Raw genomic sequence first — 16328 nt, forward strand, 5'->3', positions numbered from 1 at the left:
ATTTACAGTCAGTAAACAAATTATACAAATGAAAGTTTTACTGATCACTTGGCCAAACATTTAAAATGTTCACATCCCACTCAGGTGTAATACACACCCATTTTCAAGTACAAGTCCAAGCGTTAAGCATCAATTTCACTTATGCATCACCATGATATTTTACATACTAGTAAGAATATTTCTAAAAAGTTGATGACCATTACCTGTAGGCATGTATTACCCAACAGTAAAACAACCAGAAAAACAAGTTACTTTATTGGAAACAGGCTTTAAAACAAAGATCAAACTTTATACAGCAACGTGTATCAGCGTACAGACATTACTTCCCTCCAATTGGAGGAGAGTGCCACACAGCAGAGCTGGTGCGTTTAAAATAGCGAGGCTTGCTCTTGTAAAAGATGTTTTCCAGTTTTGGTGGTTCAATTGCTCCGAAGAAAGAGTCTAAATCAGGAGGGTTGAAGTACTGCTTCATAATTATCTGCTGCAGATTGTGACCTGGGAGGGGAACAATTAAAATACAACATGCATACAACATGAGACTGACATCACACTGCGATACAGGGGAAAACCTGTAAGCTACGCTTTTAAAAAAAAAAAAAAAAAGAAAGAAGAAAAAAGCTACAATAGGACAATTGCTGTTTGAGGAAGGCATTTAAATGTTAACCTAGTGCATTACAAAAGACATTACTAAATTGGATTCATAACAATGCCACAGCAGTCCAGGTATATTGAGTCTGATGGTCATCATAATAAATGACAAGTTAAGTCATGATTATAATAAGTCATGCCTACCTTCGGCCCAGGATGGAATAGGTTTCCTTGGGGCAGACTCATCATCAGTAGAGTCGTCACTGTTTTGGTCCATCCCGTAATCCTCCGCACTTTTGGACATAAAGGGTTTTTTGTTGCCCGTTGGAGTGATAGAGTATGATTGTGGCGATTGCTGCAGAGAAGAATAAAATACACTTTGAGGCTTTACGCTGATGAGAAATTCAATACATGTGCCCAAAAAAAAAAAAATTTACCTCAATATCCACGGTCACATTAAGGCCACCACCTTTTCCTACAGGCGTGCTCATTACTGAGTGCTGCAAAGATTAAGAAGAAAAGTGGTGAATAGGTCTTTCATTATTGCTTTAAAAAAAAAAAAAAAAAAAAAAAAAAAAAAAAAGATTGTTGTTCTAAGCCTCTAGTCATACAATGGATATTTTAGTTAATCTCGTGTGCGAGGATGTACATGCACTACTGTCACGCTATTTCACTTATCAACAGGTCCAACATATGCTGAAATGTGCCAACAAAGACAGGGAAGAAGACTGCAAGCTAGTAATCCTGGATGTAAACCATGCCCAAAAAAAAAAAAAAAAAAAAAAAAAAAAAGTGTTTTTCCCTATGGACATATTTGAAAAGGTGAGGTTGTCCTATTTTCAGGGTCTAGACTTCTACACACCAATATACATCCACAACAACAGGTGGCGCCAAATAGCAGTAAGCTTAATGTGTCCCTCTTGACCAGAGCAGTCAACCAAAACAGTGCAAGGGGGCCTGAGACACGGTGAGCATCCCGAACAAAGCGGCTCAAAAGTAGGGCAAGTTTGCAAACAAATGAAAAGTTTTGATGCCAACTTTAAGATGATGATAGACGCAGCAGAGTCGTCATACAGCAAAGAAATATAGTGTTACAGAATGTACAGAGATGGTGAGTCCCCACCCCAAAAAAGGTTTTACAAATGCCAACAGTCAAAGAAAAGCATACCATGGTCCCCAAACTGGCAGTTTTCGTGAGCTTGACCGGTGTGTGAATATGCAATTGATAAACGAAATGAGGGACTGCCCATCACCCGAGTGATGGACCCACCGGCAAATTCACATCGCTGTCGGTGTAAACCGTTTTGAGGATATTCACAGACGATTATTTTGCGTGTAAGGTTAAATTCCAAAGTGTTCACGTTTATCCTGTTGATAAATTACAAAAAGTAAAAACTGATTTTCGGAGTGGCTAGGATTAGATTCTTACCTCGATGTCCACAGTCACATTCAGGCCAGCAGGAGGCTTCATTACAGAAGGGAAAAAACGGAGGTACATTAAGCTACAAAATGTAGGCTGCTACAGCATTATGCACTTTAAAAAGCATGTGGATAATTTAATGTAACATGTATTGCGACTATTTGAAAAAGTGTTCAAAAGCTAAGTTGTGAATAATGAAGCTAAGTAAATAAAACCTATCTGCATGGTTAGATGAAGTGAGAAAACAGGTTTGTAATTTTGGTGGACCTCTTTAAAGGGGTGATAGAATGCAAAACTGATTTTACCTTGTCATAGTTGAAAAACAACAGTTTGGTGGGTAAATAGGACCTACAAAGAACCTCAAAACCCCATTGACATCTCTTTCCTCTGCAAATCTCACAATTTGAAACTGCTGGGTGAATCTGAACAAAGCTAAAACAGGGTATATACAGAAATCCTGGGAGGTAAATTCAATACCTTTTAATACCTTCAATATTTTTTAAAAGTCCCATGACATGGTGCTCTTTGGATGCTTTTATATAGACCTTAGTGGTCCCCTAATACTGTATCAGAAGTCTCTTTCCCGAAATAAAGCCTTGGTGCAGAATTACAGCCACTAGAGCCAGTCCCACAAAGAGCTTTCCTTAGTATGTGCCATTTCTGTCTGTAGCTATTGAAGAGGAGAGGGGAGGGGGTGTAGGGGGGGGGTGCTTAACCAACTGCAACTTTGTTCGTTTGAAAGCCATGATGTCTCTCTCTCATGGGTGGGCCAAATTCTCTGGGCGGGCAAAGCAGAGAAAGGGGAGGTAACCTTGCTCCTTATGACCTCATAAGGAGAAGATTCCAGATCGGCTCATCTGAGCTTTCATTTTCTCAAAGGCAGAGCAGGATACCCAGGGCTCGGTTTACACCTATCGCCATTTCTAGCCACTGAGGGACCACACGCAGGCTGGGGGAATGTATATTAATGTTAAAAAACCTCAAAGGGAAATTTTCATGCCATGGGAACTTTAAAACCAACACGCCATTGAGTTGTAGGTTTATACAGTAACACGTTTTCACACGCATTCACTGATGCCATTTTACCAACTTAAATCTAAGTGAACCTTCTTCTGTATGGTACAGACACCCAAATGAGTACACATAGAAAATATTCCATGAGGCAAGTGAAATACAAGAAAACAGACATACAGACAAGCATTCACCGTTTGAACTTGTGATGCCATTAGAACCATTTGAAACTAAGTGAACCTGTGATGTCATGGTAAGTGCTTAAATTGAAATGCTTTTTCTTCCCCAGGAGGGGTGCATACCGCTCAAAACCAACATGAAAAACGTAGCTAGTAATGTTCACTCAGCGTTTTGTTGTTGTTAAACTGTGTGTTAAATGAGCGGTGACGTTAAATCACCGGTTTCAGGTAACGGCACCGTCTGTTTGTTGGATGGTTTTAAGCCAACGGTCGGTATTTAGGTAAAAGCAATGACACTTCCACACTGTTAAGAGAATGCACTAAACCACCTTACACACTGAGACTGCTAACACATGTCCTTAATCAATCTGAATAACCTATCCACTTCTACTGTCCCTACACAATATTTTCTTACCAGCTGAGATGCCACCTGCCAACTGCTTGCCCTGGAGGAATGTTTGCACTATACTCTTCATCTGTGTGATGCACCACTCAGGATCTCTATTCATCTTTGTGGGATACAAACAACTTAAAAAAAAAAAGAAGAGCTGCTGCTGGCTAACAGCGGTCTTTGGAATCTGATTTGGCTGAGACGCTGGAAGACTTGGAGTTAAGCTTTTCTTTGAGAAAAGAACAAAGAACGGCACTGAATTAAAAAGGAAGATGTCTTCGGAGTTTTACCGACCGGATACGGCAAAAGTTTAATCTATCAACTAGCTCCACTATCTTCTTCATTGCTGTGCCTGGTTGTAGCCTACAGAAGGAATTTGAAAGACAACAGTTAATCCCGCCCCCAGATTGAGCCCTGCCAATGGCGAGTTCCCAGACCCAACATCTTCATGTGGGTCGGTCAGGCTATCACCCGATGCAGGATAGGATATAATATCACACACACTTTACAAGATCAACTTAAATAGACATAATAAAACAAATTGACAACTCATAGTTTGCAAAAAGATTATTAAAAAAATGTATACCTTGTAAAATGGCGATTAATACCTTTTAATGGCCTTCATTTTTACTAATTTGATTTACTACTTTTTAAAACCCCGCGGACACCCTGTAAAAGTTGACGTCAACTTCTCAACTCCTCCTAATTTGTCTCTACCTTCTATCTTTGTAACGCCCCAAAATGTACATAGGCCATTAACTGATCTGAGGTCAGTTAGTCTCCTAAATCTAGGTTGCGCAAATCTCAGACACTTTATACATTGTTCGCCTGCGGTTGCATTACTAAATTCACTTCTGGAGACTTTTATGCGAGAAATCAACTATATCAAGCTCAAATATGGGCCGTTTAACAAAAATTGATGGCTAATTGCAAATTTAGTAAGACTGTTTGAGTTCAGCAGCTCCACAGTATGCCGTGACAGCGGCACAGTGCTTGCCCGGTGGCGGGGGGGCCTTAAGGAACAGTGTGAAATACCGTATATAACCATTCTATCACCCCTTTATGTAGAGATTAACATTTAAATCAACTATTTACTTTTTTTTAACTGTGCAGGTGTACCTAAACTAAAGCTTAAATTTACCCCTGAAGGTTTACCTGTGCAGCAGCCTTTTTAGCAGCAGCTTCTCTCTCTTTGGCAGCTTTCTCTTCTGCAGCTAATCTCTGCTGCTGCTCCTAGTGGAACAAAGAAAAAAAAGGCACATGAACAACCAGACAGCCGAGCAGCCAAAATGACAAACCCAGAGCTGCATTTGAATACGTTAACTTTAAGAAAATGAGTGGACTATTTCTCCAGAGAGTTGTTTCATGGGGGTAAACATGGACATGGTAGTCTCGCTTTGCCAGACCATCCACACGCTGCGGAGCAGAGGAGGGTCTGGCTACTCCACATAGCATTATCGGATGGGAGAAAAACATGCTCTGGTTTATTGCCATTTCTTTAAACCAATGACAATTGTCATGGGCGGTGCTAAGCTCCTCACGGAGCTGCTGTAAAATAGTTGTGTGAGAGAAAACTCAGATTGGACAGATAGTCTAGCTAGCTGTCTCAATTTACCCTGCAGAGATCTGAGGAGCAGTCAACCATAGTCCTCATAAATCCACCGGAGTTTAAAATGCCAACACAAAGAAAGCGGAAGGAAGTGGATTGCTCTATGGATATAGACTATGGACATGGTTAACTTTGGAGGTCCTTGTGAAATTGTCACATGTCACAACAAACTAATTTCCTGAAACTCCCTTTTGACCAATACATGGTCATTAAACAGTTTCCTGCAGGATTTACCAAGTTCAATTCAAGACTTTTTAACCCGATATCAGGACTAACCAAGTGATGAATCAATTAAGTTTTTCTAAAATCAGTGCTCACCCATTATGAAATGAGCTTCTTAGCTATTGTACAGGTCTGATGGCGTTCGACTCAACACGAGGATTAAAACAGCCTCCTGTGCACACAATCCACTGTCAGTTTACAGGCGTGTAATGTCACCCAACAGCCCAGAATCAAGGATACAAATATTTATAGCTAACATTGCTGCCTACAGCAAGTAAGACAACAGCTTTTCTGAAGAAAATGACTGCAATGCTAGGAGGTAGAATTAAAAAATACCAGAATTTGAAGTAGAATGAGACCTCTTCCTGCAGCTCTTCATCTCCCCTCTCCTGTACTTATTAATTTCATCCCGATGCCGCTATATAGCCGCAATTCTATGATAATTACTATCCGGTTTTCTTTGTAAAGCCTTTTGATATGACACTGAATCAAGGCTCTAGTTAGGTACATGAACTTGAATTAGCCTCTGGTCTTCGTAGCAGGCTGCTGCCATCCGAACAGGGTGACATCAAAAAGGTGGTGTGAGAGAAAACGTAAACCAGACAAATGAGCCGGTGTTTATGCTAGGCTACAGGAACGCGCTCTCTGGGGAGACATTTTCGCCCTGTGATTGGCCAAAGGCCCGCCCTTTACGGGATAGATTTACTAAAGAATAAATACAGAGCCAAGCAGGAAATACATAAGTCTAGTATCTCTCAGACCACTTGAATTACAACATGCTAAATGATTATGGTATTTTTGCCCAAAGACACCAAAAATAAACATCATACCCTAGATTTAAGACACTTTTAAGACCTTTCTATAAACCCATCACAAATGCTGAAGTTTCCTTGAAAATACTGTGTTCAAAACAAGATAGTGTTTGTACTTGTTACGTTTCATGGCTTGTGCACTACAACTGTTTAGACATTTTGGTTCCAAATTTCTTACCAGTCTTCTTTTTTCCTCAAGCACCTTTTTCTCTTCCAGTTCTCTCCTCTCTTTTTCCCTTGCTGCTCTCTCCAGCTCCCGTTGCAGAGCGAGAGCTTTTTCTTTTTCCACTCGCTCCCTGAAAACGAGACATCAAGTCAGTTAAACTCTGGAGTAAATACAATACAAAAAAAACAAAACAAAACAAAACATAAAATACCTCTTTTACTGTCTTCACCAATGCAAGTTTCAGTTTAATACAGCTTTACTTTAAAAGATAAGACTACTTCGTTTATAAAGTAGTAGTTCACAATAGTACCATAATACATGGTACTATTGTTAGGAGAATTAAAGACCATAAAATACCTTTCAGCAGCAGCTAGTCGCTCTCTCTCCAGCTCTCGCTCTCTCTCCCTCTCCAGCTCTCTCTCTCTCTCCTGTTCCCTCTTCAGCTCCAGCGCTCGGCGAGCCTCAGCCAGCTTACGAATTCGCTGTTCCTCCTCCTCGGCCTTCTTCTTGGCCATTAACTCCTGTTGCCGCTTCTCTTCCTCCTTAGGTTTTAAAAAAAAAAACAAGAAAAGCCCGATTGCAATATATTTTTTTTTTAAAATGAATTTACTAAAAACAAGCTTTTCCCTACACAACAAGAGATGATTTTTTTTCTTCCTCAGGGTAAAAGTTATCTACACTCTTCAGAAAATGTGATATGGTTTCAAATGAACTGGAGAGTGCTCTGAATGCAAATATTTAATAGTGACATTTTGCTTTATGCTACATGCAGTCTGTAATAGCAACAGCATTCTTTGCAGTGGCACAAGATTGCTATATGGCACCAAACTAAGCGCAGCTCCAGCAACAGAAATGGTTACAAAAGAATGAATAAAAGAGCGTTGGCTCACTGCTTGCTGAATCTTCTTCCTTTTAGCCTCCTCTTCCAACTTCCTCTTCTGCTCCAGCTCCTCTTGACGTTTCATGGCCCCCTTCTTCTTGGCCTTCTCGTCTGCCTGACGCTGCACAACACCAAGCATTAGACAAATGGGTTCCATCTGTTTTTAAAGGTCCCATGACATGGTGCTCTTTGGATGCATTTATATAGGCCTTATTGGTCCCCTAATACTGTATCTGAAGTCTCTTTCCCGAAATTCAGCCTTGGTACAGAATTACAGCCACTAGAGCCAGTCCCACAATGAGCTTGACTTAGTATGTGCCATTTCTGTGTCTGTAGCTATTGAGGAGGTGGAGGGTGGGGCTGTGGCCTTGACCAACTGCCACTTTGCTTGTTTGAAAACCATGATGTCTCTCTCTCATGGGTGGGCTAAATTCTCTGGGCAAAACAGAGAAAGGGGAGGTAATCTTGCTCCTTAAGGAGAAGATTCCAGATCGGCTCATCTGAGCTTTCATTTTCTCAAAGGCAGAGCAGGATACCCAGGGCTCGGTTTACATCTATCGCCATTTCTAGCCACTGGGGGACCATAGGCAGGCTGGGGAAACGCATATTAATGTTAAAAAACCTCAAAGTGAAATTTTCATGCCATGGGACCTTTAAGTGAACATACAGATTCAGAGTCACCAAATTTGTTGCATACCTTATCATTTTTCTCATCAATATTAGCCATCTTTTGCTCAATCTTCTTTTTCTTTTCCTCCTCCCTCTGCTCTTCTTTTACTTTGGCCTCAAACACTCTTCTAAGCCTCTCATCCCTCTTCCTAGAACACAAAAATGTAAAAAGTTAAAAAAAGAAAACAAAAAAATAAATAACCAAACCTTTTAGTCAGAGCGAGTAAAGAGGTTGAGTGTTAACCTTTTAAGTTCATCCTGCTTCCTTTTCTTCTCCTCCTCCATTTTTTTCATTCTTTCCTCCTCTTGCTCCTGCTTCTTCTTAAGTGCTTCCAGTTTGTGACGCTCTTTTGACTGAGAAATGAGAAAATAAGGATTTAGCAAACTTGTGTTGACAGAAATCAGCTAATTAGAACCCATTGTAATAGGTGCCAAAATAACCCAAAAGTTGCAGGTGGAGTTCATTCATGTGTAAACAGATCACCATACCAGTGGAGTTGACGGATGAAGCAAAAATCCATCCTGACACTGTTATTTCCATGGTCTTAAAGAGTTAAATCAATTTTGTGCTAAGACTGTTGAACTGCAGAGGTCTTCCCATCCTTTGATCATTAGTCTCCAAACTACTGTGTGGACTATTTCAACAGACTAAGTGTAGAGAAAAACATTACTGCAACTTACTATTAAAATAAGCACAAAATACAGACTTACACCCATCTTTAAAGGCTACAATGCTCACGGAAGAGTAATAAGATAGATCTTGTGTACCTTTAAACAACCTACATTATCCAGCAAAACATACCTCCAGTCATCCAGTAGGTATTTAATGTAACAATAGTTTTATCTGACAGACACAGCAGAGAGGCAAATATCCAGCACAGCCCCCTGATTACAAGAACAAATTACTCATCAAAACACGACCCAACAATGACATTAGCTGCAGTGTGATCTCCCCACCAAGTACATTTTAATCCACTGACATTAGACACCGTTTAATGAACGACCCAAATAGTGAAATGACTTCTGGTTCAGATGGATTTTTACTTCAATTTCTACTTCAGAAGAAGATGTGTTTCAAAGTCAACAAACAGTGAGGTTACCAAAGCCATTTTAGGAGGTTTAAAGGATTGTTAGATTGAAAGATTGCAAAGAATGAGCTTTAGTGACCTGTTGGATCAGAGACACCATCAACTAGAGTGCTAAAGTGCAGTTTGGGGTGTTGTTGAAATGCAGTAGCCCCTTTCACAAATGGACCCTGCTAAATTGCAGGGCTCAATTATTGTGATATGGTTGGAGTCATTTACATGTATGCCTGTAGCTTAGAGTCTGGTCCTACACATCATTCAGAAATCTTTCCAAATCAAACTGATTCAGACAAATGCCATTTACATGTGGAAGTGTGAAAGGGGCTTCTCTACGGTATGTGGTAAATGAGGAGACATTCAATCAAGTTACACCGTGGGATATTAGACACCATCAAATGACCACAAACAAACAGTGCTTTCACACTACACTTACCACTATACCAACGCTTAACTGGGGAAGGGGAGAAAAAAAACAAAAAAACATCATCTAAATAAGAGGACCACATGATTTGATAGCTCAAGTAAAATGTGAGCCACAATATTTTTTAAGAACACACACACTTGTTTTTAATACAGATGCACTGATAGACCGGCCGGTAACCGGAATTGGCCAGTTTTCACATGCTCGGCCACAACCGGCAGGTCAGTCTGACATATGCCGATTTCATGCCTGTCAATGCTACAATTAACTGACAACATAAGTTATACAAGTTACAGTATAAGGACGCACGCACACACGGACACGACAGCACGGTCTCTTTTTCCTCTCTCAACTTTTCGCCATGTGTCGCACGTACCCGCTCGCGGTGTGAAGCGCGTGTCTGCGCTATTCTCGCACATGTAGGGAACCTCGTGAATTAACCTGCAACATGTCAGCTGTTTGGGAATTCTTTAGTGTGTGTGCAGAAGATAACAAGTTTGCAATATGAAACACCTGCAAGGAAAAAGTAGGGCGTATAGAGAAGACACCAAAAACCAAAATTAAATTTTTTTGTTGGATATTGGATGTGAAAAGAAGGAAATGGTTTTAACTTTGCACTTTATATTAGGGGTGGGGAAAAAAGAAAATCGATACAGCATAGTATCGCGATATTTTTCGTGGCAATACTGTATCGATACACAGATGCCAAGTATCGATCTTTTATGATATATGTGTTGGTCAGTCTGACTGCTTGACAATCCCATTTTGCAGCAATAAAATTGAAGTGAGATGAACAGACAGAAATGTATATTTTTAGATAAAACAGATGTTGACAAAATCTTCCTTTGGGGACATCATTTGAAATTGAGAAAAATTTGAAGTTGGAAAAAAGGCAATAAATTGCAGTATATCGCAGAATATTGCAATATGTTTAAAATTGCAATAATATCGTATCGTGAGGATATCTTATCGTGAGGCCTCTGGTGATTCCCACCCTTACTTTATATGTGTTAATTTCCCACGCCAGGAGCAATTTATATAGTTCTATTTTATAGTGATCCATTATCTGTTCAAAAATGTTTCGATGTTCTGGGCAAAATGTTCTATTAAACAAAAGATAGAAAATAATATTTCTGTGTGCTGTAAAGTGGTTAGAAAAAATGAAATCAGAATCGGCTAAAATCGGTATCGGCTGGCCTAACTCAAAGAAAATCGGAATCGGCCTAGAAAGTTGTAATCTGTGCATCTCTGTGCAGTTTTTAATACAACAATTTCAATTAATTTTCCCTTGTTTGTGTGTGCCGTTGTAAGTTACATGTTCTAAAAGACATAACTCTTTGAGCCAGTGGATTTTAGTCAGTAAGTTGAGATGGCTCGACGGTAATTTTTGCCCCCAACTGCTCCTTCTAGGCAGCGCTGCGCCCGCTGCCTTCAAGGCACCTAACCCTAACCAGGGCTGGGTACCGAACGTCGATACTTTTATGGTATCAAAAAAATCCAATCCTATGAGTATCAAAAAAAATTCTCTTTCGATGCCAAATTTCGGTTCCAAAAGCATCCGAGCGCGTAAGCGCAAGCTTATCTGTCCTCTCTGCATATTGACACAGAGCGAAGCTCCGACCGACACACACACACACACACACACACGGAGAGGTTCGGACGGAGTAAACGTTCTGCAGTTTTGTTGAAGTCACAGAGTCACGGTTGGTTTCAAGTGTGGTTACAGTTTTTTAAAACTTCACGCAGACAGCGTTTGCTGCAATATGATATTAATGGCGAGCCGAAAGCGGTCGCGGTGCTGGTGACGTTACACTTCCTCTTACAAGCAGCCACAACGGAGGTTTCTCTGCCCTGATGACTGACTGACAGGCTGAGCTTGCAAGGCAAGGCACTTTTATTAACGTTACTATGAGTGAGCAGTTTTACCAGAATTTTTTTATTTTGATAACTGTTTTGATTCACAATTAAGGTGGAAAATAAAAACTTTGTGTTTAATGTATTTTTGTTGATGTTGAAATGGATTTTAAAACATATGGTATCGAAAAAAAGTATCGTTAGGAATCGGTATCAAAACTGAGGTATCGAAACTGGCACCGGATCGAAAGATTCTGAACGATACCCAGCCCTAACCTTAACCCTAACCAGTGCCTCCCAACAATGCCTTCCAGGCAGCGCTGCCTGGAAGGCATTGTTGGGGGCAAAAAACACTTATAAACGTTGAGATGTCTAAGATTGTTATGGCACCAATCTGGACCCATTTGGAAGCATCAGTGTGGGCAAAAATACAGCAGATGAAAATCTGGTCCTTTTCTTTTACTGAACTCTACTGTGCTTTGTCCCCCTCAGCCTGCCAGCGTTGCAGTCGGGCTCCACAGTGCGAGCATACCACTGTATAGCAAGTTGTTGCTTTGCAAAGTTAGGCGAATAGCTTACCTTCGGATCAATCTTTAGAGGAGTGGTGTGTTTAATGAAGGATTTGATAGCAGCAGTCCGGCCAAGGGAATTTGGAGCCATCATTAGCATCTGATTCTTCTGCACAGTGTGGAGAAAAGATCTCATGTTTGGTCTTATTGCCTGTTATAAGAAAAGAGAAGAAGTTTGAAATGATAACTATTTGATCCACTCATTTTGTACATATATTTTCCATTTCTTAAGCTCCAGCAAGATTTTTTTAATCTTACACTTTGACTTTTCTTGGGAGGAGAGTGCCTCTTTGTGGGACTTTCCTCTACAGTGTCTGGTGCTTTGCGTTTGGTACTCAGGCGTGAACTGGAGACAGAAATATTTTTTTTAAAGACAACACTGAATTTATTTAACAGTCTGAACAAGTTAATATGTGCTTTAATTTCATTACACACATCAGACAGTGCAGTCATTTAGTAACACACAAACAGCACTCACCTGCGACCTGACTGTGGAGTCTGGTGCTTTCCAGCGACTGAAACACAAACATGCAATTAGCAGATACGAGTTACATTTAGGTACAAAACCATCTGTTACCGTTTCAAGTTTACAATCAACCAGAACTATCAACTATAATCTAATTAATTATAAAACCAATTAATGAAATGGCAAGTTCCCATACCTGTTTTCTTGTTGGGAGTGCTCACTGTTTGTTCAGTGGTAAACAATGATGGGGGTGCAAGTGTAGCAGAGTTTGCAGCCACAGATCGAGTAATGCGTCCAACAGACGAACGTAAGCTCTGGTTAATCTGGATCTACATTTGTTTGACACAAATAATGTAAAACACAAACATTAGCTGATCAATAACCAAAGGACAAATTCAATGTGACACTTTAATAGACAAAGACATATTCATACCTCTAGAGTTTCCTTCAATTCTTCAGCTGCAGCATTATCCTCTGTGTCTGCACTAACAGTTTCTAACATGCTATAGCAGTGAATAAATTAACATGGGTAAGAAACACTTCAAAACAAATACAAAAATTACATTTATGTCCAGTCACATGTGACTAAGAGTAATTTAGCAGTCACTGTTGCAAATAGTTGAAATTCTAGTTACAAAACAGAGATTTCTTCTTTTTCATTAAGATGGCAATATATTCACCCATTTTTCACCCAAGAAAAATGTTAGTCATTACTCACGCCTCTCTATCCTCTTCCTCTGCAGAGTCCACGCAAGAGTCCTCTACAATCACAAAAAATAGACAAACATAATATACAGATTAGTAGCAATCAAAGTGTGGAAGAATTTCTAATGTTTTGAATTTTATGTAATTATAAACCAAATATAGGTCATTTCTCACCATCAACGTTGCTGCTACATGTTGAGTTGCCCATGCGAGCCCCCTTCCTCTTAAGCATGGAACGGCGTGAGGCGCGCCGAACAGACTCCTGTGTCATACTGTGTCGCAGACCGGCCAGCGAGTGACGTAGTTTGAGGGAGCACCGTACAGAGCTCCGCCGGGAGCTTTGAGCTGAGTCGGCTATTGCAATCTTAGCAGCAGTACGGCCAGGAGAAGGCTGCAGTGTTTTAGCAAACTCAGCAGACAATCTGTCTGATGAAGAGATGCTGACAACAACCTTGGGCGAAGGTATCGCAGGTGGAGACTTCGCGGCGCTATGTATGTAGTCCGGCTTGTCTTCTGCATTGTTCTCCTTGTAATTTTCGTCCACCTCTTCCTCCTCTACCAGCTCCGGCTTCTTGTTCTGCACCTCCTCAGTTATACAGCTGCCATGTGACTGGCTCACATCTTCTGCCACCTCAGACTTCGTCTGTTTGTTTTTGCGAGTGGTGCGTTTAGGCTGTGTGGTGGTGTTGGCTTCAGAGGTGGAAGCCTTGGGAATTGTCTCTTCTTCAGTAATGAAGTTCAGTGATTTGACAGAGGAGCCACGAAGGTTACTGCGCTTCCCCTTTGAAAATCTGGACAGGAACAGTCACAGAGGCACATCAGGGTTAAACTGATTCAGGTTTGAAGAAATGTGTAACTTTTGATTTTACTAAAACTAGGTAATGAAAGCAACAAACCTTCGTCTGGCTTGATTTTCTTCCTGATGTGCCATGGATACACGCTTCCTGCGACTACTCTTTTTCTGAGATGGTGTTTTTGGCATCAATTCTGGTTCAGCATTAAAATCTCTGAAATAAAAAATTAAACAGCTTCACTAAACCTTAAAGACAATTCTTGAGAAGAATAACAGATTTCTGAAGAGGGAAACTTGTAATGACAGACCTAAAGGTTTATTTAGTGGGTTTTTAATGACATTTCTTCAAACCTACCTTGAGAACATGCGGTTGGCCTCCTGTTGGATCTCCTCAAGCCAAACCATGTGGACATTATCAATGTCACTGGTGAATTCTTGGGCTTTATCATAAAACATTTCCATGAGGGATTGTACAGATGATCGTATGGAGTTCATGTTGACGGCCTGGGGGAAAGATTGCACCGTTAACCAGGACAAGCTGGAACAGACTTGAAATGATCTAGCCAACAAAAGCCATTTACGTTTTGTTATGCATCAATAACTAACCAAAAACTACTGTAGCGATTATCGACAGAGAACATGTTATATTTAATGGGGAATCTGAAAAGAGGTCCTTGTTATGTCAACGTGAATTGAAACCAACAAATAATGTTTACCATAGCTTCACACGGTTAAAAAAGTGGTAATCTTCCATTATAGCGACATAGTAAATAAATATCACATTGACCGTTTGGTCATTTATCCTCATGTACAAAAGAGGGACGCGCGTACACATCTTTAAATGGTTAACGTCCTTTAACATCTCTCTCACAAAAAAAAACAACTTTACTAAAAAAAAGAAAAAAAAATGTAAGTGTATTTTCAAATTACAGCCAATGTTGGGTAAATTGCTGCCTAAAACCTTTTATAATATTTGAACTTTGCAAAGTTGGATTTGATAAAGTAGCTAATGCTCTCTCACAATCACAAAGTAACAAAAGTAGTTTCGCCAAAACAGTTGCATAAGTGTACCTATGCGTATTTATGGTTGTCTTTAGTCTTGCATTGTCAGATCCATTTTGCACTGGTCTTCGTAAATGTAGCTAATAGGTGCATTCGCAGTGTACTGTTTTCGCGGACGGATTGGTACGGGCTGTAACGTTAGCGACTTAATAACAATGTGGTCGTTTTCATGTTAACGTTACAGCAGCACTGACACATCGTGTTACAATAAATAAAGAGCACATTACAATTTGTCTGACATAAACCCACGCGTTTTAAGATGTGAACAGAATTAGCTAAAGTTCACGTTTCCCAGGTAACACATTAATAAGTTAGCTAGCTAGCTAAGTTAACATGAAACACTCAAATGCAACCGATTGCAACACCAAAGAGTCAAATGATGCCAAGTGCTAACCTAATACTGTGACAGGCTTCCATAGCGGTATGATGCATTAATTTAACTGAGTTGGTGACAATGTTTTTTTTTATTTATAACTGCTCTGCAATGTTAAAATGCTAACGTTACTAACGTTATGTTAGCCAACTAACGTTAGCGTTAACTTCAACTAGCTATTGTCTTTGACGTAGAATAAATAGCGTTAACGTTACCTTTGATATACGTGTCTCTGGCAGGGAAATCCGATGTTCGTTGCTCCGCTAATTTTTAAAGTTAAATCAATCGCATACTGACGTGAAAATAAATGTGCTATAATGAAAGACTTCCACTTTCCTTTAAAGCTCGTTGATGATAGCTACTGCAGTCCTGTCCTCCCCACTGACCCGCTGAAACCGTTTTACCGTGTTCAAAACTTTACCAGCCAATCCCGAGGAGAAGCTCAGTGACGTTTGAGGGGTTGTTCGATGTGATGTTCGTCACTATCCGGAAGGGCGGACCCCGCCGTTCGGAACAATAGCGAGCGATGGCACGGGGTGTGGAACCCGTCAACACGTGATGGCAAATCGAGCAAACCCAACAGAAGATCAGGGCGGAGTTACAGCGCTGCTCAGATTTAAATCAACCAATTGATATTTGGCAGGATTTGCTCCGCTCCGCCCACCCAACTCAAACAGTCTGACAGTTTCCTCTCCTGTTGTTTTCATGCCATAAAACCATACATAAAACAACAGAAATGTATTTTAAAGGTCCCATGACATGGTGCTCTTTGGATGCTTTTATATAGATCTTTTGTTATTATAAAATATTGATTACAGCAGCTCTAAGTAATATGTTGAATGCAAGACGTTTACTTGTATTGTATTTTTTATATTGTAGTATTGCTACTTTAGTCAGGAAACTCTAAAGTATAACCGTGATGAGGCAAAATGAGAGGCAGAAACTGTTTTTTAAATATTAAAGCAACACCAAATATTTTGTTGTACCTTAAAATAACGTTTCCAAAATCGTTTCAGTGGTTCATCAACTCATAACAGGGTGAACGGCACTTCT

The 16328-nt window shown here is 40.2% G+C and overlaps 1 protein-coding gene across 2 annotated transcripts; it reads right to left on the reverse strand.

The window, feature by feature from the left end:
• Nucleotides 1–19: 19 nt before the first annotated feature.
• On the reverse strand, nt 20–15692 carry incenp (inner centromere protein). Of its 2 annotated transcripts, XM_028586288.1 has the most exons (21): nt 15491–15692; nt 14196–14344; nt 13944–14054; nt 13222–13838; nt 13061–13103; nt 12776–12845; nt 12539–12671; nt 12355–12391; nt 12135–12222; nt 11887–12027; nt 9466–9483; nt 8192–8301; nt 7976–8096; nt 7289–7399; nt 6756–6940; nt 6411–6528; nt 4745–4822; nt 2018–2053; nt 1026–1088; nt 793–943; nt 20–495 (listed from the first exon to the last, which is right to left on the reverse strand). In XM_028586288.1, the coding sequence occupies exons 2-21, from the start codon at nt 14333–14335 to the stop codon at nt 320–322; spliced, it is 2547 nt and encodes an 848-aa protein (XP_028442089.1). In that variant the 5' UTR covers nt 14336–14344; nt 15491–15692; the 3' UTR covers nt 20–319. The 2 variants fall into 2 exon arrangements, with proteins under 2 accessions (XP_028442089.1, XP_028442091.1); XM_028586290.1 differs by lacking the exon at nt 9466–9483.
• Between the last annotated feature and the right edge of the window lie 636 nt (nt 15693–16328).

This window comes from Perca flavescens, chromosome 8 (genome assembly GCF_004354835.1).
Source record: "Perca flavescens isolate YP-PL-M2 chromosome 8, PFLA_1.0, whole genome shotgun sequence".
NCBI lineage: Eukaryota > Metazoa > Chordata > Actinopteri > Perciformes > Percidae > Perca > Perca flavescens.

Coding starts and splice junctions, on each gene's coding strand:
- incenp (XM_028586288.1), bottom strand. CDS start 14,335: ATGAACTCCATACGATCATCTGTACAATCCCTCATGGAAATGTTTTAT. Junction 13,104..13,221: donor ATGTAGCAGCAACGTTGATG/GTGAGAAATGAC, acceptor TTGTGATTGTAG/AGGACTCTTGCGTGGACTCT. Junction 7,400..7,975: donor TTGATGAGAAAAATGATAAG/GTATGCAACAAA, acceptor GGTGTTGTGCAG/CGTCAGGCAGACGAGAAGGC.